Source organism: Phragmites australis, chromosome 18 (genome assembly GCF_958298935.1).
Source record: "Phragmites australis chromosome 18, lpPhrAust1.1, whole genome shotgun sequence".
In the NCBI taxonomy this organism is placed as follows: Eukaryota; Viridiplantae; Streptophyta; class Magnoliopsida; order Poales; family Poaceae; genus Phragmites; species Phragmites australis.
Window position 1 is genome coordinate 4,103,427 of NC_084938.1, and position 23,216 is coordinate 4,126,642.

At 43.9% G+C, this 23,216-nt stretch overlaps 1 protein-coding gene across 1 annotated transcript; it reads left to right on the forward strand.

Annotated features, from left to right (window-relative positions):
* The first annotated feature begins 5,469 nt into the window (after positions 1-5,469).
* On the forward strand, positions 5,470-6,660 carry LOC133899456 (uncharacterized protein At5g39865-like). Its single transcript, XM_062340443.1, has one exon. It carries the CDS (start codon positions 5,470-5,472, stop codon positions 6,658-6,660), a length of 1,191 nt encoding a protein of 396 aa, XP_062196427.1.
* Positions 6,661-23,216: the final 16,556 nt, after the last annotated feature.

Genomic DNA, 23,216 nt, shown 5'->3' on the forward strand with positions numbered 1-23,216 from the left:
TGTCAAGGCGGACGCAGTCATGCAGGCAGCTGCTTGTTTCTTTCCACTAGTGAGTTAAGACTTCAGAGAGGTAAGGGCTGTGGTAGATTATGACCAGGCATTTTAATTTTATTTTACAATTTTTTCATTCATCAGGGAATTTCCTGAAATTTTTGAAAGTTTGATTATTTTTCATTCTCTACCATGTGGGTCTCACATATCAGGATTTTTTTTTAAAAAAAATAGATATTTCATTCTCTTCTAAAATTCCCAAAATTCATAAAATGTCACCAAAATTTCGATGAAATTTTAATCTCTGATGATGACCGTTGATTAATCGTATCTTATATTCTCTAATGAAAAGATATATTGGCTCCACTCAATTAATACACAACAGCTAAAAGGAAATTAATGTAATAATACACATGATTATATTCCCAAAACTAGGCATGCATGTGTGAGCTAGACAGAAGTTTTGCAATTTATCGTGCAAAGCGTAGTGGTGGTCAGCAACATTGCTCGGCACCCATTGTTGCTCCAGTAGTTTATTTGTTATATCTTTTCCTCCGTCGTAAATTACCTCCTATCCTATAAAAGTATAATCGAAGAGTGAAGTCTTCTATTGAAAACCTCATGCATAATATTAAAATTCACTACTATGAAAATTATTTTCAAAGTTGGGTGGTAACTTATTACCAGAGGTGTTCAGCCATTCGTCTCTGGTCAAAGACCTATGAAAATAGATAATTTTCATATGCGTAAAAGAGATCTTATATAAAAATTTATTATCATAGATGGTTCACTTAAAAGAACCGTCTATAAAAATAGGTTTTTATGGACAGTTCTTTAAACGGATTGTTTGTGGAAATAGGTTTTCTTTGACGGTTCCTTAAGCGGACCGTTATGAAAACTGATTTCTATAGACGATTCCTTAAACGGAGCGTCTGTGATAATCGATCCCTAAGGTGATATTTTTTTTGGCAAAAAAAGCATCTTTTAGACTGACCAGACACCCCAACGGCTGTGACGTCATAAGCCATAAGTCACGTGATTTTTTGCGTGAAATATAGACGCGTGTGATTCTTGACACTCGAACTCAAAATCTCATAGCTCGTGCGAATCCTCCTTGCCATCCCACTATTGAATGACTACTAATCTTCTATCTAAAACTTCAAACGATTATTTGGGTATCTAAATAACTTCAAATAAGAAAAAATTAGCTACAAAGTTATAGATCTCATCGAGTGTTACAATTTTTATACAAAATTTAATTTGTCCTAATCCAACTTCGTATGAAAAAATTATGAATTTTTTAAGATAAGCTATCATTCATGCAGAGACACATGCTTATGTAAACTGCTTACGTTAATCACCCAAATTTTAAAGATGATTCACATAAAGAATCGTCTCTGAAAATGATTTATTACCACATACGGTTGCTATAAGAAACCGTCTGTGAAATCATTCCATTTGCACAAGTGATTCACGTAAAAAACCGCATACGTTAATCATTCTATTGTATAGACAGCTGTTGTAAGCAACTACTTGTAAAAAATTTGTTTTCACAGACAACCCGAAACTGCAAGTACTGCCGCCAATTACTCAGACTTTTTTATATAAATCGCTTGTGGAAAGGCATCCTAGACGTCTAAAAAATAGTTTTTATAGTATTAACTATATATTCAGAGCTTGTTCATCATCTTTGGAGAAGTGTCAGGAGGTACCACTAATCATAACTTTGGAGGTACAAGAGTTGATGTTATAATTTTGGTACCTCCCGGCGCAGGCAGGTGCACCGCCGCCGCGTGCGCGCCACGTACGCCGACGTTCGTGGTCGCCGTAGCTCGTGATTCAAACGGTTGAGGTCTGATCACGTCGAGTAGCCGCCGATGTAGCGGTAGCAGCAGCAGTGGCGTCACAAAGCATGGGATCACGGGAGCAAGGAGAACCCGGAAAGGAGGCAGCAGGGACCGGCGTAGGAGAACGAACCCGGTCTTCCCTCACAATCGATCACACGCGAGAGCACATGCAAGATCGATCCCATGGCCGGCCGGAGCAGTGGCTGCTGCTACGGGTCATGTGTGCAGGAGAAGATGAATGCATGCATGGCTACTCCAAGTCCACCGGGTGATGTGTGCTTTGATTAGTTGAGTGGACCGCCGCGAGGAGGCACCAGCTGCATGCAGCTGCGGTCAAGGCAGACGTTCAGCGTCCGCCTTGCGAATTGACCGAGCCGGTCCGATCATGAGCGATTGCTCTATGATTTTTTGTTTCCTATATGACGGAGCCGGGGCATTTTCGCCATTAGGGTGGGTGTCCTCAAAAGTCAAGACTACCGGTTCAATTCTATTTTTTAGGAACTACCGGTTCAATACAAAATTATAATTCAAATACTCTTGTTTGAAGTATTAACAAATCCAAGTCTAAAGTCAAATCCAAATTCAAATACTCCTACTAAAGTTTATCCCAAATCAATCCAAAACATTTTCTTTTCTTCTCGGGTCACATGTTCTTCTTTTCTTTTGGCACAACCCAGCTCCCCAACCCATCCGCGCGGCCTAAAAGGCCAACGACGCTGCTCTCCTCTCCCTCCATGTGCTGGCTGCCACGCTCCTGTGGCCCAGCTCCCCCGTGCGCGTGTAAGCCCACAGTCGTCCGCTCGCCCGCACGTGCTTGTCTCACTGACACGCAGACCCCATCGCCCTTCTCCCTCCTCCAGCGCAATATCATGTGTTGTCCGCACCACACTAATACCATCTTCAATGTTGATTACTGTCGAACCGGCACTGATAGAGCGCTATATATATATGATGTTTTGTAGTAGTGTGAGAGTGCTAGCGGTGTCTAAATTGTATAGCTTTTTTTTTTTACTAGTTAAGTGCTCGTATGTTACAACAAAAATATAAATATTGGGTACAATAAATCAAGTACAAACTTAAAGTATGAAGATGTAAATATGTCGGGAGCGATACCGTAGTTTGATTTCAGATATGATTCGAAAAGAAGTAAGGGATCATCTACTAATTTCTCTCCTAATTTCTTTATTTATTTTGATTAGTAAAATGAATCACATATTTGTAGCCAGTAACAAGGCGGTGAGACTAGAGGACAAAAGCGTATAGCAAAAGTAGATAAATTATTCAAATTTTATGAGTTTTTATTAAATAGGAGGAGACTAGAGAGAAGAGATGACGCGGGAATCAATTTATATTTTATATAGTAGAGATTATTAGTGAATTATATAATTATTGTACCACAAGACCTACCATACACAACCTCACAACAATTGATGCTTTTGTTTAGATTGCTGAAATGAACTAACTTTTGGCAGTGTTTACAATTAAGCAATGTCAATGTTACTTGGTGAGTAAAACAAAGTAATTCTCCTCTTCTTTTTCCTTGTACAATATTAGTAAAAAAATAAAAAGATCTCCTAAATTCTCCTAAACACTACCAAATAAGGCCAGGCCTACTCAAGGACATGAGTGTACAAATATACATCTAAAAATTTTATGTATTTTTTTTTCTATATGCCATGTTTTATAGGTGTGTTTGGTGACTGTGGTCCGCGACGGCCCAAACTTATCTCGCCACGACCTGATGGGTGTTGACGCGGTCACGCATAGCAGCCCCGAAGCCCTCGAGGCACGAGTGACGACCGCGTGTGTGAGTGCATCGGTTCCTAAGAGGTTAAGACTATGTGCGTGATTGTGTGATGACTGCGTGTGTGATGGCCCATGACCTTATGACATGAGTCGCTCTACACTTGACCCGTCAACCGTGAGATGGAGGGCAACGGCAACGCGGGCGTGAGCGAGGTGGGGGCTATGGGGGTGAAGAGTGGTGTGGGCGTGACGGCGACTGTGGTGCTGGCACGAGCGCAACGGGTATGTACATCTAAATTGAAAGTCCTGGGCCCGCCACTACTCTCGAACAATACAAAATTAACAAATTTTCTAAAAAAAATTGCATCTATACCACCACTTGCGATGTATTTTTTATCTATACCATCAGCCTATGTCACTGACATATAGAGCTAGACCTCATATGTCATTGACACATCTAATGGTACAGATGAAAAGTGTATCTAAAATGGTAATATGGATGCAATATCCCCAAATTTCTAATATGAGTGATCACGCTCCTCCCGTTGCTCGCACATGACTTCTTTTTGTCATAGCTGGCTTCCCTTTGACATTTGTGGGCCTTCGTAAACAACTTTTCTCCTCCCTTTTCCTTTCACATAACACAATGGAAGAGGACCCGAGGAGGGTAGAAGAGATCTTGTCTTACAACAACCCATCCCTCTCCACCTCCCACCGCAACAGGGCGCCATTCCATCTTCCGCTGCGGAGGGCGTCCCCTCCACCTCCATCTCCCTAGCGTGTGGCGTGGACTTGAGGAGGTGGCATCCCCGCCACACCGCTAGAGGACGAAGAGCTCGTGCGGCAGCGTCAGTGAAGAAGAAGGTAGCATTCTACATTTTGTATTTTTAGAATTTTTATGTTGAATTCCTTTAGTGATTTTTTTTTTTGAAAAGTTTGAAATCAAACATAGGTCTATTTTGTAAGATTTTTTGTTTCTTTTTTGATAAAAAATACTTCCGCGTTTTTCTAGGTCAAAATCCACATTTCTTCCAGATTTTTACCAATTTTTTGTCAAATTTTTTCCCCAGATTTTCTCTTTTTTCTCAAAAACTTTCTCTTCCATATTTTCTTCCAAGATTTTCGATCAATTTTTTTAACTCAAAAGCTTCTTCCCGATTTGCTTTCTTTTTTGGAAAAAAAAATGCAGAAAAATACAGAGAGGGAGGTGCGGTCCATGCGCCGGCCGCCTGAGGTGGAAGACGATATGGGGACCACTTCTTGTTTCCTGTCTAAAATCAAAAAGAAAATTCTATAGAACCCTTTAAAAAAGATTTCTATGAGACCCTGATCTATATTATCCTTCTCCTAATCTAACAGTTGACGCGTATAGAAGAGAGAAAAATAAAGGCACATATCATATTAGAAGAAGAGGTCTTTTGAATAATCCGATCGTATAGAATTTTCTTCCCTAAAATCGTGCTTGAGTTGAGGTGCTCGCATGCGAATTAGCAGGGCTCCAAAACTAAAGACATCCTAAAGTGTTTAAAAAAATTCTAGTTGCGTGCTGACGTGGATGACAACAATCTCTGCCCAGTGTGACAAAACCAGCACGTAAGGTTGTTGCCATCCGTATCAGTCAGGTAAGTAAACATATTTTTTAGCTGGAGCATTACTCTCCTCCTAAACAGCAATTTTTATACGTTTTCCAAAGAACTCATTGATTAATTGAGCAATTAAAATACAAGCAAATCCTAATCATAATCCAACCCATATTATCATTCACCAGTTCACGCCCTATATTTGTCTTCCCATTTCATCAAACCAACCCGTGCACGTGTTGGTGCGCATGCAGACGAGGAGCTAACCACCTGCGTGCGTGCGTGCGTTGGCTTCGCGTCCGGCGATGGGGTGCTCCAGCTCGAGGGAGGCGCGCGGCGGCGTGGTACCGCCGGCCGCGGTTCCGGCCAAGCGGCGGGAGGGCCTGCGCTCGCGGTCCCTGCCGCGCGCCGCCTCGGCGCTGACCTCCCTCGGCATGTGCCGCGGCGGGCACGACGGCGTGCACGCATACACCAGGCTGCCGTTCGAGGAGAATATGAAGGGAGGCGCCAATGACCAGGCCACGGCTGAGGATAGGCTCCCCGGTGAGGATTCGGCGGCGCAGGTGGAGGGGAGGCATGACGCGCCCAGGACGCCGGCAGCGGTCATGACCGACCTCGAGGATGCCGCGACGGCGGCTTCGTCGTGGACGGCGCAATGGCAAGAAGAACCAGCGCTGTCTTCGCCGCAGCTGCAGCCGGCGCCTGACCTTGACCCGGCGATCTTAGCCGGCTTCCGGCAGACCGTGGACGAGCCGTCGCCGTCGCACCCGGCGCTTCTCTACCCGGAGCACGAGAACCCGTCGCCGCGGGGGCCGACGGAGGAGACCTGCGACACTGACATGGGGACGCCAGCCGCGCGCGGCATACCGGAGGTCACGGGCTTCATGCGCGCGCGCGTCGACGAGTTCCATGAACAGATGGAAAAGAAGAAGAAGGCAACGGCCGACGACGCCCCCGACGTTAAGGACTACGACTTGCCGACGCCAAGGCGCCGGCCGGCGCACGCGGGGAAGGCGGTGGTGCTGTACTTCACCAGCCTCCGCGGCGTGCGCAGGACGTTCGAGGACGGCCGCGCCGTGCGCGCCATCCTGCGGTGCTACCGCGTGCGCGTGGACGAGCGCGACGTGTCCATGCACGCCGCCTTCAAGTCCGAGCTCCGCGACCTTCTCGGCGCGGACTTCGTGGGGCCCGTGCTGCCGCGCGTTTTCGTGGACGGGCGTCACGACCTCGGCGGCGCCGAGGACGTGCGCGCGCTGCACGAGGCCGGAGAGCTCGCGCGCGCGCTGGCCGGGTGCGAGGCCGCGCCGGCGGGCAGGCCCGGGCACGTGGGCGCGTGCGCGTCGTGCGGCGAGGCGCGGTTCTTGCCATGCGAGACGTGCCACGGCGGCTGCAAGGTCTTCGTCGACGACGAGGGGTGCCGCTTCGCTGGCTTCTTCCGGCGGTGCCCGGACTGCAACGAGAATGGGCTAATCCGATGCCCCGTGTGCTGTTACTGAGTGTTCGGTAGAAATCAGTGCTGTAATCAAAAAAGAAAATCATAGATTGAAGTGTTTATCAGGTTGCTTGTTCGTAGTTGGTGGGAATTGAACTCTACTTCTCAGTAAAATTAGAGTAGGAAGGTACTTCAAATGTGAAATTACGGTTTGTTCTCGTAGGTTCCAGATAATCTCCTTTCACCGGTTCATATTGTTCTATACTTAGTGAACCCTAGTTTATTTATAAAAAATATTTAGAATTTTTAAACCACTCTAATACTCTAGATAAAATCGTGAGTTAAATAAAAAACATTAACACACAGTACACACAACAGCTAGCTAGCACAAGACCGTGGATGGCCTTGTCCGAGTTTTTAGGACGGCTCAGCTCATATAGCATGTAAGAGAATATTCTCTTTAATTCAATTGGATGATCCTATCCACTCATGTCCACAAACCAAATACCAGTGAGAGTTTAATGATATATTTGGTTGCGTGTATCAGGGTTGGTTTGGGTTACGAGACAAGATATGCAAAGGTTCACGACTTAGTTCCAAGATCGAATCAGATAATCGAGTACTCCTACAAGTGCTCTGATAAAAAAAACTGACATTAGATGTTATATACACAATGACATATTAAGGGTACGATATAAATGGATACATATTTTACGCGGTTGCTCAAAATGAGAAGAGCATATATCAGAACAGTGATGTTCGTATAAATGCTTATAAGAATGACATACAGAGGGGCACATACTATGATCAAATAGAGGAGATCTGGGAGCTGAACTACTTAGGTTTCAATGTAGCCTTGTTTTGGTGTCGTTGGGTAAATAGGGCAAAGAGTGTCACTAATGACAAGTATGGATTCACTAGCGTTGATCTCAAACATGTTGGATAAAAGTCTGAACCCTTCATACTTACTAAAGATGTTCGTCAAGTCTTTTATGTAACTGACACAACAAAGAAGAAATACTATGTGGTTCTCTTTGAGAAAAGACATATCGTCGAAATTGCAAACGTCGTTGATGAGGAGGAGTTCAATCAATTCGATGAAATGCCCCCTTTTTCTACTGCAATAGTGTCACGCCTTTCGCTGACCGAGAAAGCTCCATACCTGCGCTCCGACCATAACGAAGGGATCCATGTCAAGAAAGCATGGAAATGACGAATTTGAATTTGAGTGTCAAATATTAATGTCAACTTATTTGAATTTGTAATATTAAGGTCAAATTTGAATTTTATGTTTCAAGTTATTTAAATTTCTAAGATGTGAGGGGTGATATTATTAACCTGTCACTTTTATAACTAATAGGTGACGGGTAAATAACATAACCCATCACATATGACATGTACAGCCCGAGTCAAAGTAAAAGATGACGGGTTAAGAATATCACCCATATATTACATATGTACAGGCCGAGTCGAAGTAAAATGTGACAGGTTAAGAATATCACCCGTCACATTTTACTTACAATAAGTGACGGGCGATACTCATAGGTGACGGATGACATTTATTACCCGTCACCTGTGACTTGTATGTATATAACCCTAGCTAGTCCACGCACATGCACACTCTCATTTTGCCTAAGTCTTTTTGCTATGCGCACTAGAGTTCGCCATCACCGTCACCCTCCATCAAGCCGGTCACCGTCACCGTCGAGCCCATCACCGTAGTCACCCTCGAGCCCTCTCCGCCCCCGTCAGAGCCCCACCAAACCCATCACCGCAATCGCCCCCGAGCCCTCTCTGCCCCCGTCGGAGCCCCACCACAGTTGGAGCAGCATTGTCGCCCTCGAACCCGCTGCCGTCACCACGAGTCGCCGCCCCCATCTCCATCGAGCTCGGTGTCCACCTCCCATCTGCGTTGAGTCTAGTGTCTGCCCACCCTCATCTCTGTCAGGTACGCCCCCGCTCCTCCCCCTCTATCTCCTCCCCCATCTTGTACTAGATCTGCTGTGTGGTTGATGGCAAATCATGATGTTTGTTGGAGGTCACTGGTGGATAGTCTTGGTTATACTTATACTTACTGTTGATAGTCTTGGTTCCCTTTTGTGAGCTGATGACATGGATGCAGTGTTTATGCTCTTATGTGTATCAATGGCTTGGCTAGTAAATTTTTGGCCGGCTATTAATGAATTTGAGTGTCCTGCTGCTAGATGGTTGGCCCCTACATTGTTGTCTTGTGGTGGATGATGGTTAGCATCTCAGTTATTTGATATTGTGGCCATGTGCTGCCCTGTTATGTTGCTCACAAGTATTGTCGGCCATTGATGCTTCTTTCCCCTAATGAGTTGATGGTTTGGTGCATCATCAGTAGTCTACTCATCATCATTTAGGTGATGATGTTCAAATTATTAGTTGGCCTTGGTACTTGATACTGTTTTTGGTTAAGGGAGGAGCTTGTTGTTGCCCTCTGGTGGTCAATACTGCTATTAGTAGAATGGTGAATGATTTTGTTCTTTTTGCACTTTGAGTTTTTATATTCTTTTTGCACTGAATAGCATAGTTGTACATTCTTTAGCTTGATGATGATCAAGTACATTGAAAATTGAACTAGCAAGTTGAGTACAATAGATGAGATCTTGAGTAGTTCTCTGATTATTGGATGATCCGGGCAGTAGCTATTTTTGCACTTTGATTCATGTTGGTCGGTTCTTACATACCAATTTTTTAGGCTTTGTAGTCAATCAGTTTACTGTCTGGTTGTGTTGATCTCCTGGACATGTTCTATTGTTGTCCATAATTTGAGTTACATCTGGTTGATTTGAGTTATGGATGAGCGGTATATATTATTGATTCAATAATAGAGGTTTTAGCCCTACTGGTCTGTCATGCTGCTAGTCTTGTGGTATACAAGTGCTTGATTCTTTTTCTAGTGCGCAAGCATCTTCTCAGTATCCATGTCCAAGAAGCAGTAGCATTTTCAGAGAATTTGTGCTCAGGATCTTTATCTAGGTGTGATCTCATTTGCTTGTTCAATTTGTGATTTGATTAGAGATCAGTTTGGGAGCAAACTTTTATAGTTTTGGAGCTAGCGGATAGAATTTTCTGAGACAAAAAAAATGTTAACTTCACATCCTGCTGTTCAGTTCTACAATTATCTATACATGATTGATGTTCTATATGTTTTTACGAGAACAACTTATATTTCCATGATCATGTATATGATATATGTTCAGTTTTGCTCTTGTTATGTTATTTGTGGATTTTTAATATTCATGCTCTTATTATATATATATATGAACTCTGATTCGGCTACCTCTCTGAATTACCATAGCAAGATTGCAAAGACCATAACTTCTTGATTCGGCTTATTTGTTTGTGTTTTTTCACCACCTCTCTTGAGCGATGACAACTTAAGGTGCAAGTTTATAGTAATATGAGCAGTTTGTAGTAATCTTGATTCCTTTTCTTTCCTTTATTGAGAACAGAATATACTACACTTGATTTTCATGGGACAGAAGAGGACTGTCACTCCTGAGAAACCAAAAGCACAGAGGATGCTAGGATTAGAGGCCGCCCCAGCACAATATGGGGTGGATAGGAGCCCAAGCCCGCACCCAACGTCCTCCTCTGGCAGCAGTAAAAGCCAGTATCATAGCTCGAGCGTTGTTCTGTGTGAGCGAGAGAGTTGACATCGGGCAAGTGACGAAGAATACAATCCCGCTGAAGATGTATTGATATGAGTTAATGCACTTTATACTTGTTGAATGGAGGAATATTTTTATTTATGTCAACTCCTCTTGTTTTCTCTCTAGATGGTGAAGCGCAGTCTCCAAGCCAGACAACTGGTAGTGGTGCACGAGCCTAAAAGCTAAGGATATAAACACAGTGGCCAACGGACATGGTTAGCATCATAGGAATCGATGCTGACGGGTTGCCCATGGATGAAAAGGCCCTAAATAGATTCTGGAGGGTCGTAGGGCTCATTGCTCGGGAGATGGTGCCAATAACGACTAAGTTCGATGACCTCAGTGACGAAGCAAAGAGGGACTTGTTTGATAATATCGTCAAGGAGTATCTGGGGTACCCTGGAAACATGAACGAGCGTCAAATGATCGACGTGGCCAATGCAGTAATGAAAACGATCGCAAAACTTCACCGAAGCTTTAAGAGCAAGCTTGTGAATCAGTACTTGGCTAAAGGGGTGGCGCCCTTCGAGAGCTACAAGCACTTGAAAGAGTAAGATTGGGATGCTTTTGTGCAGATGAAGAACTTTGAGTAGTTCAAAATAGAGAGTGAGGAGAAGAAGTAGCTTCGGGCTAAGAACAAGCATAACCATAGGACCGGCGCAACCAGGTATGCTAGGAAAAGGGTGAAATTGCAGGGAGAGGACAAAAAAATAGTCAGAGAAGGCCGCAAGAATCCTTGGTTTCAATTTTAGGGATGATCGCGATCATATTTGCGTGCAAGGGGTGAGCTGTCCGAAAGCGGGGAAATCACATTTAGAAACAGCGAAACCCAGTTAGTCACAGAAAAAGTCAAAGAAAAGGCAGTCGCAACCAGCCATGGTTATTTCATTGGGATCAAGGAACATGATGTTCTCACAACGGCACTGGGAAACCCAGAGCACCCAGGTCGAGTGTGTGGTGTATCAAGTTCTCAGGACTGGAAATATGGCTTTCCTGAAGACATCGGGATGTATAAGAATAGGAAGAGGTCTGCAGTGGACATGGGTGCAATTACACGGGATATTACCCAGAAAGTTTACGCAAGCATCATTGCGCAGCTTCCATCACAGGGAATACAGATTTCTATGCCACGGGAAGCTAGCCCCAGAGCTGTAGGGAAGAGTAGTTGTGCTTCTAAGGAGGTTGAGAAACAAGTAGCTGCTACCGTGACTGAGCCAGATACGATTGACCTGCTAGATGGGCTGTCACGTCCCAAATTCCGTAATCACATGATTAAGCTTAATCATGCATCATTAGCGTCATAATTAGTTTGGAGGTAAATTATTTAAGCACACTAGAGCACTTTTTCCGAGTCATTTGGATGAGAGAAAGAAATTCGGGAGAGAAAAGAATGTGATTCGTAGTGGAAACGGACTTTTTCTCTAACATATGGGACCTACCACCCAGCCCCACACCTCACTCACTCAAAGTGGCAGCAGCCCCACCTGCTCTCTCTCTCTCTCTCTCTCTCTCTCTCTCTCTCTCTCTCTCTCTCTCTCTCTCTCTCTCTCTCTCCCTCCCTCCTGCTCCCACCCGTGCTCAACCGGCCACAAGAGCAGTCGAGCTACTCTCTCCCTCTCTCTCAAGCACTCTCTCCTTCTCCCTCAAAACTCCACCTCAAGACTTGGAATCAAGGTATGCATGTGGTACTCACACGTTCCTTAGCTCCTAAGCTATCTATCCCTCCAATTTATTTTCGTTTTCCCAAAAGATTCGAGTCGATTTTGATATCTTTTGGTGTTCATGGTTAAAGCACAAGAAGCACCAGTGTTCTTTCTCTTTTCGAGCTTTCTTCATTCAACCGACGGTCCCCAAGCTCGGCAAAGTATCTTGGGTGAGTCCCCTAGGCATCCATGGCAAGAATCCGTGTTTTTGTTGGATAGATTTCAAATTTGGAGTTAGGATAGTGAAGTTTATGAGTTCTTGAGGGTTTGGACTAAATTAAAGGATTTGGGGAGATTTGAGTTAGGAATCGTGTTGCTAGGTTGATAAGTGAATTCTAGACTCTCTAAACTATCTCAAACATGTCTCTCTTTGGATTGGAGAAGCTCGCAAATCAAATTGGCCATTTTTCCCTGTGAAGAACAGTTGTTCGGGAAAGTCCGAAGACTCCGCAAAAATGTGGAGTCTCCGCAGAAATTCGCGGAGGCTCTGCAGTTATTGTTCATCAGGCGATGTGAGGCTTGCAAAATTCATAATAAATTCTCCGTTGCTACAAAAATTATGAAAACAATTTTGTTGGTTTCATAATAACCTTCTCTACCTATTAAAAATGTCCCCAGCTGTTAAATAATTAATTAGCATTTTGGGATGAATTAATTAGGTTAAGACTTCATTAATTCACCGTTAATTTTTTACAAGTCTAAAATTGACGAATCTAATTTTGCTAGTCTTCTTATGATTTGTTCTAACTGGGAAAAGTGTTCATGCATTATAAAGCATACTTTTTATGACCTTTCTTCATATCCATATGGTGGCATACATTGTTGCACTTCATTCATGCTCATTATTGCACACGTTCTTGTTTAGTGAACGAAGAACCAGCGCGTGACCCGACTGTGGATGAAGGCGCCCCAACCTTCCCGAGTTCTGTGAGTGTTGTGCGGGGAGTATCAGGCGGTCACCTGAGCAGTAAGACAAGCATCTAAACATATTGCAATCTTGAATGAATTGTGGAGTCTAAATTGATAAATTATGCTTTATGTATGTTCTCATGTTTAGTGAGTCAAAGTCGGGTCGATGTGGGTAGAACCTATGTTGATGCATGATCTCTACCTTGACTTCTTGATGAATCCGTATCCTTATAACCTGGGCTTCATATAAGGTTGTTAATATAAAAGTGATACGAGATGCTTAGCAATGCATAGGTCACCAGTAGAAGTCGAGTGGTGGACTGCTCCATCGCTCGTGAGCTATAGGTTTACTCATGGTTCATACTGCAAATATTGATGATGGTTCGATGAGTGGTGAGGATGAGATGAGATGTGGGCGGTGTTAGGGATATCATCTACCTTGGAGGAGGTTCCCGTAGACCGCTTTGCATCGGTTAAGAACCGACTGTTGGTAGCCATTGGCTTAAGCACTTACCGTACTCACCACATGCTGATCTAATGGTAAGGTAAGCCGAATACCTCTGTAGCTGTGATTATTTGGGCTTGAATATTGATGGTGTGAGCAGACGGGCTTGTAGAGGTATCCAGTTTGCTCTAGGAGTAGTTCTGGATACCTCCGCGCTGAGCGATGCATGTATCAAATGGTTGAGATTTATTGGAAAAGGTAGTCACGAGTACCCCCGTGTGTGCACTTTAGCAGGTGGCACAAGCCGAATGATCCTCGTGTCGTGTGGGTAAACGAGTATCCCCCTGCTGGATGTAAAAATATTTTGAAACGCCGCGCTCTTGGTCATGAGCATGTTTTCTGTCCACGTACACCATCGTAGAGTTTCGTTGTGGGTTAATAGTGGTATGGGTGATGGTTGGAAAATGTTGATGTTGGCTCTGATATATTGCTTTGGTTCCTTTTACACTCATGTACCAATTGTTGGATTTCAATTTATGTTGGTTAAGTATAGGTGCTCACAGATATGTCTAGGTTGCTTAAGCGTATTAAATGTACTTAACCTTGTGTTTGTTTCCTTGCTAATTGCTCAATGCATGATCCTTGGAGTCGGGTTATTTATATGTACTCTATATGGATTAAGTCTTGCGAGTACCTTCGTACTCAACTGCTCTACATGATTTGCAGGTGAGGAAGAGGTGGTGTTTGGCTACTTCACGTCTGCCGAGGGTGGTGGCGGGCTTGGGTAGTACATCCTACTCAGTTGGCATGCTTTTGTGATGGAGCCTAAGGGCACATGGCTCCATCCTCTTTTTGTTGTATAGCTTTTAGTCTTCCGCTTCTTAGTTCCTTTTGCTGGTTAGGAGTTGAGCATGTTTTAGTCGCCTGCTAGCTCTCTTTTGTCGTAAATTGTAAAAACTTGTTGAATGCTTAAGAACCATAATATAATGTTAATTATTCGCTCTTTCTTAAGCTTTGTTGTGATGTATATGTTGGAAAGATATGTGTTCCGATCTTGGACACAAAACACGTGCTGGGACTACCGGGATGATATTCTGGTTAATCATCAAGGTTATGATTATGAATAATGATCCTCTTGGTGATTAGTTAGAATATTATCTTGACGGTTCCTCACAAGGACTCACGCCCTGTAGCCTTTTAATTAGGCCTGGCGGGTATCACATCGAGGTTGCAAGGGGCCAGGTGCTTCCAGGCGTCCGTATCTTACATACGGTTCTGATACGTGCAGGCTATACCATTGTTACGGTGGATATGGTACATAGCAATGCCACTGATCATGTGTTGGAGCTCCCCCAAATGATGAAGTCACAACTCTGGATGAAGCTCTTCGTCAAAGGATCCAGTGGAAGAGGGGTGACATCGTTATCTCCAATGCATCCCAGTCTGGACGAGCTCCAAGTGCACCATTGTCGCTCCCCCACTTCCAGAGAAGGCTGCTTCACTGCCTTCTCCTCCGCATCCAGCAGCCTCGCTTTCAGATCTAATTCTGTCTCCCCCAGAGAGTCCAAAAAAGAAGAAAAAGGAGGCTGGGAAGAAAGGCTCTAAGAAGCACCTGCCAAAAGATGTCGAAGGCCATTGTACCGACAAAGAAGTCCACGGACATTGGAGCAGCATGGACTAGTTCCAACATGAAATTCTAATATAGGAAACCCATGATGACGGTTGATGGCCTAACAAGGGTGGGAAAAGCATGTGTCGGCCTGCATAATTACTACATGCAGGCTTCTAGAGACACTAATGCCACATCCATAGTCATGCAGTACAAACGACGACACCTCTTAAGTAATGACGAAGCTACTTCATCATGGGTTTCAATGACTTATACGACCTCTTCAACCTTGATGGTCTGGATGTTCGTTATTACGGATCTTCACATTGTAAGTCCCTTGACTAAATATTCATGAATTAATATCACTAAGTCTTGAATCTAACTATGTTCTTATGTATAGACACTTGATGAAAGAAACAAAGAAGAATAAGGATTTCATCGCATGTCTTGACCCTAAGGCCATTACAATATCGGTCATCCAACTTCACCTCGACTGTGTTGTGGACCATGTGGCCAGGGCAATGCAACAATATTCCAAAATGCAATACCAGATGGGTGCCCACAACACCGGTGGTCATTGGATCGTACTAGTCATTTGCCTCATTTGGGACTTGGTGTTCTACCTTGACTCGTTAAGACCAGTAGGACCAAAAGGCAAACTTAGACAGCATGATTACAGTGTTGTAAAAGGAATCCTCGACATATAAGTTCTGCCTAACTTAGTTTACATATTTAACTTTTCTAACATTCAAATGCTCCCTAATCGATTCATCTTTAAGTAGGGCTTTTGAAAGTACCTTCATGTTCAACCTGACTACAACAAGAAAGACGGCTGCAGATTGACACACAAGACCAGCTTCACGGTAAGTGCTACCAAACAGATTACCAAATGCTCTTTGTTGCTATTTTTTTCTTTTGATCTAACAATAAATTTTCTTTCCAGCAGTACCACCATAACCATCGGGCAACGCCTGCGGATTCTATGTTGCGTGGAACATGCTCCTCACGCTCGGCATGAAGGATATCAAATCCTCCGAAGTAAGTTTGAAAGTTTAGATGACATAGTCACTGAACTTGGGGATGGTGTTATGAGTGTTGCTAAAGCGATGCACGAATTCACGCAAGGTTTCTTTCTCCATTTTCTCACAATGGTAGAGATCGTTTTTTGTGCTAGGATGAACGTACGTACCTTGGAAGTTTGCTCTTAATACATCACAAAGCTGTTTCCACGAGTAGATTGTCCCTAGCGATAAATTAGTCAGTCATGTACTGGTTGCCCCTTCATGGGTTGTGGTGAGGTAATTCGCCTTTTCCTTCTCATCCCCCTAGCCGCTTGGATAGTCGTGGTACAGATCTGGAGGAATTCAATGGGATTTGTGCTCCTGTTGTATTTCTCGATCAACCCAAGATGGAATCTTATCGGCCAGCTCACGTTTCGTAGACCTGGAGAGAAGGCTAGGCACCCGTTGATGCCATCATGCTTGGTTCTGATGGCCTCGGATGTCTTATCCACAGGGGTCGAGGATCGGCCATGGCTAGAGTGGTGACGAGACGTCCTTTGATCGGATCGTCGAGGAGCGATCGATACCTCCTTAGGGGTTTTTAGTGTCTTCGTCGGTCGATAACCATTGTGCAAGTCGTTGATCGGGTGACCTTTGACCGATGAGGTCCTCCGGCAGTTAGTTGCTCGGTTATCTTCCCGGTTTATCTTGTTTCGAGAATTATGTCTCTCTGAGTCCGATCAATCTCGAGAAGGGGTGATGCAAGATTTCCCCTAATTAGAACTAGCGGCAGCCAGATGGGAGTTCTTGGCATGAATGAGAACCTTCTTCATCATGTTGATCACCGAGTTCATCCAGCCCTTGCCGACAGGGGTTGCCACATATGTGGTCGGGGGGCGCATGAGAGTCTCTTGTAGAAGGAGGAGCCTCTGCGCCGTTGTAGATCTATAGCGTCAAGCCCCCTCCTGATGGTTGTGAGATGGCAAACCCAACACTCCATTAGGATTTTGATTCAGGGGAGGTGTAGCTAGCGGAAGCTAACCGTCGCCTAGACCCGGAGCATGAGGGATCTGAGAGTTTGTAGGATTGTCACCATGATTGCCCGAATTGCCACCCCCATCTTCGACGGTAAAGACTTCTCAAGGGTAATCTCCTCTGGAGGAGGAGTACAAATCCATCATGTTGTCGAAAGCTACGGGGGAGGATCCTGACTTGTGGTGAATAGCTCATTTGTGGTTGTCTTGGCAGCCGAGTGGTTCAAACTCGATGTCGTAGTTTTTGACGCATTGATCCATGAAGTGACTTACCTCATCGCCTGAATCATCGCCAAATAATTCTTTATTGAAGTCCACTGGATTGATTGCTGGTTCATCAGTGGGAGGGGTGAAGTTGTCATGGACCCATAGTTTGAGAACCCGGTCCTCGGTATAGGTTTGGGTGAAGTCGGCGGCATGTTCTATGTAGGATCTTTAATGCTTATTGTCATGATCTCCATGGCTGGCATCAGCTGTCGACTATTGGTGGACCACTGATCTTACAAACTTGTATAAGAGGTGGAGGATGCTTCGAGTAGATGAATCAAAGAAACACACAGAAAGGTTTTTAGATAGGTTAGGGCCTCACTTAGGATAATAATACTATGTCATATTTGTCTTGTACTCCCTCTATTCTGATTTATTTGTCCTTTTAGATGTTTGCACAGGAATTAAGGAGCAGCTAGAATTGACTCATATGCCCTCCATAGCTATAAATTGTGGTCCAGCGCTAGAAGACCAAGGAACAGCACAACCCGTATTAATAGGGTCTAGCCGTCCAGCGCTGGAAGACCAAGGAACAACATGGCGGCAAACTAATGTATGAAAATTTCACATTTGAGAGCACTAAAATTTAAACTTAGAGCCAAATTACAGGGTTATATTGCTAGTACTCCACACAGAGCAAATACTTGCATTTTGGAGTATCTTGTTTCTAGACAATAATGGCTTTGGACCTTAACTTTCCACCTGCAGGAGATGGAGATGAATCTCATCCCATTGACCTTAACAAGAATCCTCATCCATGTGATGACTCAAGCCATTCTAATCATGAGTCCAGTGCAGATTTTGATGAACCACCCGTTGAACTAATGGATGCTGACTATTTGATTCAAGAAGATGAAGCTGACTATTTGATCGAAAAAGATGAGGTCGACCATTTGTTCCAAGAAGATGAGGCTGGCTATTTGATCGAAGAAGATGATGAAAACCATGACTATTGGTTTGATGAAGAGCTAGGTACTTAATCTTGCTGCCTTCAAATATTTATAGTCCTCTTTCCATTTTGATTTGTTTCCATGGAACAAACAGTCATGTCATACACTTTCTCTCTAAGATAAGGTCATGTCATACGCTCCATTTGTTTTGATTTGTAGAGAATTTTTTAATTAATCAGCAAGCTAGGAAGAATGTGGTATTATCAGACCAACAAAGGATATCAATCTATAATGCTTTATTGGAGAGAAGTGCTAATGGCAAATTAAAAAGGAATACAACCAACGAAGTTGCTGCTTTATTCTCAGTGCCCCTAAAAAGTGTACAGAGAATTTGGAAACGAGTCAAAAATACTCTAGAGAATGAAGTTGTTGATGTGTCGAGCAAGAAAATAGGCAATTGCGGTCGTAAGAGAATTGAACTAGATATCAGTGAACTTTGCAATGTTCCTCTAAACAGAAGGACATGTTTACGGACACTAGCTAAAGAGTTGAACTTTACAAGTCATTCAGTGCTACATAGATGTGTGAAGGAGAAGAAGATCTGACGCCATATCTTAAGGAAGAAAACATGCGAACTCGGCTACAGTTCTGCATATCTATGTTGGAGGGTAGCAGTTTACCTCATGAACCAAGATTTGTCAATATGCAGAACATTGTGCATATTGATGAAAAGTGGTTATATATGACAAAGAAAACCCAGGGCTATTACATGCATCTAGTGAAGAAGACCCTCTTCGAACTTGTCAAAGTAAGAATTTCATCAAAAAGGTCATCTTCTTAGTTGCCTTGGCTCGTCCTCGATATGATTCCAATGGAAATGAAGTGTTCTCGGGGAAAATAGGATTATTTCCTTTTGTGACCAAAGAACAAGTAAAGAGAAGAAGCAAAAACAGAGAAGCTGGGACTTTAGAAATAAAACCAATTACTTCAGCCAATAAGGATATTAGTAGAGCTTTCTTGGTTGAGAAGGTTATACCAGCAATCCGAGCTGAGTGGCCAAGGGGGGACTGTAGCAACACGATATACATTCAACAGGATAACGCAAGGACACATGTGAATCCAAATGATGCAAAATTCCAAGCAGCCGCTTCAGCAGATGGGTTTGACATCCGTTTGATGTGCCAGCCACCTAATTCACCTAATTTTAAGATTCTGGATCTAGGTTTTTTCAGTTCAATTCAGTCACTACCGCAATTGATTTCGATTCAGTCACTACAGCATATGCGATCTGTCGACGAGCTTATTCACACTGTTGAGAACGTATTTGACGAGTATTCCTCAACAAAGATAAATCACATATTTTTAAGTCTTCAACAGTGCATGATTGAGACAATGAAAGTCGAGGGATCCAATCGATATAAAACTCCCCACATGAACAAATCTGCCATGGAAACAAAGGGTTGTCTCCCAAAACAACTTACTTGTGATGCTACTTTAGTGCAAACTGTTAGAGCCATTTAAGGTGAGGACATCTAATTCTCTACAATGCCTCATCTGAGCGATAGTAGGCATGGAAGACAACGTCATCTAGTTCTCTGCAATGGCTCATCTGAGTGATAGTAGGCATGGAAGACAATGTGTTCTTTTGTCAGACTGATTTTTCTATATGGTTCCTCTATGTTGTGTTAATCCATATGGTTTGTTGAAAGTTGAAACTAATTTGATGTGACGTATTCTGGTGATTATGGTATGTTAATCCATATGAGCAGCATCGTTGTGATTGATTATGCATGTATTTAGCATTCTTGATTATTATCACTACTGAACTAATAGGGGTAACAAAGTTTGCATGTGACACATGAGATAGGATAAGTAGACACATGAAAATACACATGTTTTGATCACACCAAGGAACTACACCAATAAAAGCATAAAACTAAATAATTTGAGCATAGTGATGGCTAATACCCTTAGACATTCCAAGTTCAGCGGTAGATTACCATGGCCTAGTAGAATCGTGGAAGGTTACTCTTCAACATCACTATTATCACATTCTGAATCGCTTTGTCGGAAAGAAGGTAGCAATAGAACTCTTTGTTCTACATTACTAATGGGGGTAGGTGTCCTTATAATTTGATCAAACACTTATTGATAGAAGACTGCACAGGAAAACTAGTACAACAGCAAGGGTAGTCTAGAAAAAAAAGGCTCAAATATCACCTCGAAGTCCTATAAGGACAAATAAAACGTAACAATTTGGAAGAGCTAAAAGGACATCTAATTTAAAACAAAGAGAATATTGATCTTTAGGACTGTTATAAGGGGTATGTAGCTAGCCTAGATAGATATAACCTAGTTGGATGACTTCCTTACGTGTAGTCGAATAAGATCTAGCTGTGAAAAGCTTATAGATGCAGAGCTTCTGCGGGTGTGTGATGGCTTGTATCTTGGATTCTAATGACTTGTGACTTGTCCTCTGCATGGTCCCCGGTCTCCGTATATATAGGGGAGCGTATGTCCTCTGAAATCTTTCTTCCTATTCTTGGAGATAAATTTTCCTATTTACGAGATATCTAGAATGTCTACGGACAATTTCCATTCCTCTAAGGATCCTCTTCCCGGAGATAAACAAATGCCCCAAGAACAACGAAAAATCCTAGTGTATGCGGATATGGTAGTTACATACTGGACATCGTCAAATAGTTTTATTGGCTTGGCATTGACTCAACTTCTTGGTTTGAATCTATGAAATATTTTTGTTAGTGTACGTGTCTCCATATTTTGAACCATTTCGATCTCTCCTCTCTCGTTTGAACCGGTTTTGAGATGTATGCTCCAAAATCATGTGAAAATTAGGCATAAAAGTGTCTTAGAATTCTGAAATGATTTGCTAAGAGAAATTTCAAAACAAAGCTACATCATGCCTTAAAATTACTTACTTTTTACCTGACCTTAGAAATTATTACTTGATAGAAATAAAGTCTACAAACCATGTAAAAAAGGAGGACAACTCATGGACCAACATAAAGCCCAATATGAAGCTCTTAGAGAAAAAAAAAGATCATTATCCCTCCTTCAACTATTGCGAGAATCTGATTTTACCCCTGAACTCCAAAGAACATGTGTGAACCACATCTGTCATCCTCCTCTCACCTCCTCCCTCTCCTCTCTAGCCCCCCTCGGCAGGTCATTGTTCCTGGTGTTATTCTATCGTTCCGCATTGGGATGTTAATTGGATCCGTGGGTTCGGGTACCTACGGGTTTTGCACTTGACGGGTCTAGATTCAGGTCTAAATTTGCACCTATGGGTTTGCCAGGTTAGGTACCCGAAATGGGCTGGGTCAGGTTTGGGTTTTAAATTTTACCCACAGGTGCCCAAAGGTCCCCCAAAATATCAGTCCAACTCACACTGTCACCCTAACTCGTTGTCTCGCCCATCATCCCAGCCTCGGGCAGTCGGGCCTCCCGATTTTCTTGCCCAGCCTCTCCGCCGCCACACCGTCTGGCCTCCCCAACGGCCAGCCGTGGTCATTCTTATCCGCCTCCGGCCAAAGGACCGCGTGCGCCGCTGCCAAAATTCGTCCTCCACGGTGAGCCATCGGCCAATCCCTCTCTCTCACATCCTCCTCACCCCTTTCATGTATCCCTTTACCCTACATCATCCTGGATCTTTGGCCCACCGAGTCGCACCGGCCATTTCTCCATCCGCCGACCTCCATGCCGACGTGAGCTGCCTCGCCATCAACCGGCCGCTCCGAACCATCCCCGACCCAGCCGAGGCTGCGAAAAGCCTCCCCACGCTCTATGGATGCTAATGCCCACGGCCGTTTGGCTTGAGCTCGATGACAGTCGGCCCTCCACCATGCGACCTCGCTCCTCCATGCCACCTCACCATCCTCGACCACACTTTGGTAGGTCCTATCGGTCGAATGCCCTTGGGTGAGTTCGCCTTCGCATGCTCGAAACGTTGTTTCCCTCCTTTGGTCGAGCTATGGCTCAGCTCGTCACCGGCGAGCACGACCAGAGCCGCCATGGCTCTGCCTGCTCTGACCTGAGGGCACCTAATGGGTGCGAGTATGGGTCCTAAATTTTACCCATTTCCCATTTCAATCTTAGATCGAGTTGGAATCTAGTTTTGGGTTAGACGTGGTTTTGCTCCACCGGCCATGACCTAACTTGTTGTCATCCCTAGTTCCACCCAGCGTCGGCTCCATCCAGCTTGGCCACCTAGCGCTTGCTGAGAGATGGTATCGTTGCGACCGACGTCCCGGTGGCAGCAACACTATCCTTGGAGGCCTTGGCCTAATGGCCTCGGTGCCTACGCCTGAAATGAAGTCCTGGAGCATCCTCTCGATGGCATCAATGTCGTACACCTCGACATGCATGCTTGATGTTCTCAGCAGTGAAGCGGCCCAGCAGCTCTATGGTTAGGCTCTGGAACTCGTCACGACCGACAAAGGCTGCACCGGCTGACAACGCGTTGACGTCCGTGAGGTTGCCAAGTTTGATCTGCCATCCAGGTCGACAGGTAGAGGAAGAGGGACCATAGGCTGATATGTGGGCCTAACTACCTTTCTAAAATTCTAATTTTCTTTGTTTATAATTTATTGCCACGTGGCAAGAAGCATGAAACATGGTGTCTGTATTAACAAGTGACGTGCCAAAACCACTGCCAGCAACTGGGGTGCAAATGGCATGAGCGTGAGGAGATCATGTTTCCGGTTTGAAAAGTTCGTGTTTGAATTTCTCAATCGGTTAGGGTTCTTGAGGTGGTGTTTTGTGCACGTGAAACTTGCGTCAAAGTAGTATAACTTGAAAAGAGATAAATGTAGGTGTGCCAATATACATAAAGTATACGAGTAAAGGAGAATGTCGTAACGGAAATATTGAGCTTTATTAATTTAATATCGTATTCATAAAATACAAGTTTCTCTCATTACACATGTTGCTTATGGGATATGCTGCCTATTGCCTCAGATACTACTGATGAAGTTCGCTAAGGCCCAAGGTTGCATGTTGCCTTGGATACGACCAATGATATTCATACCATGTCCGAGGGGATTAGTAAGCTAAGCATGGCAC

Coding starts and splice junctions, on each gene's coding strand:
- LOC133899456 (XM_062340443.1), top strand. CDS start 5,470: ATGGGGTGCTCCAGCTCGAGGGAGGCGCGCGGCGGCGTGGTACCGCCG.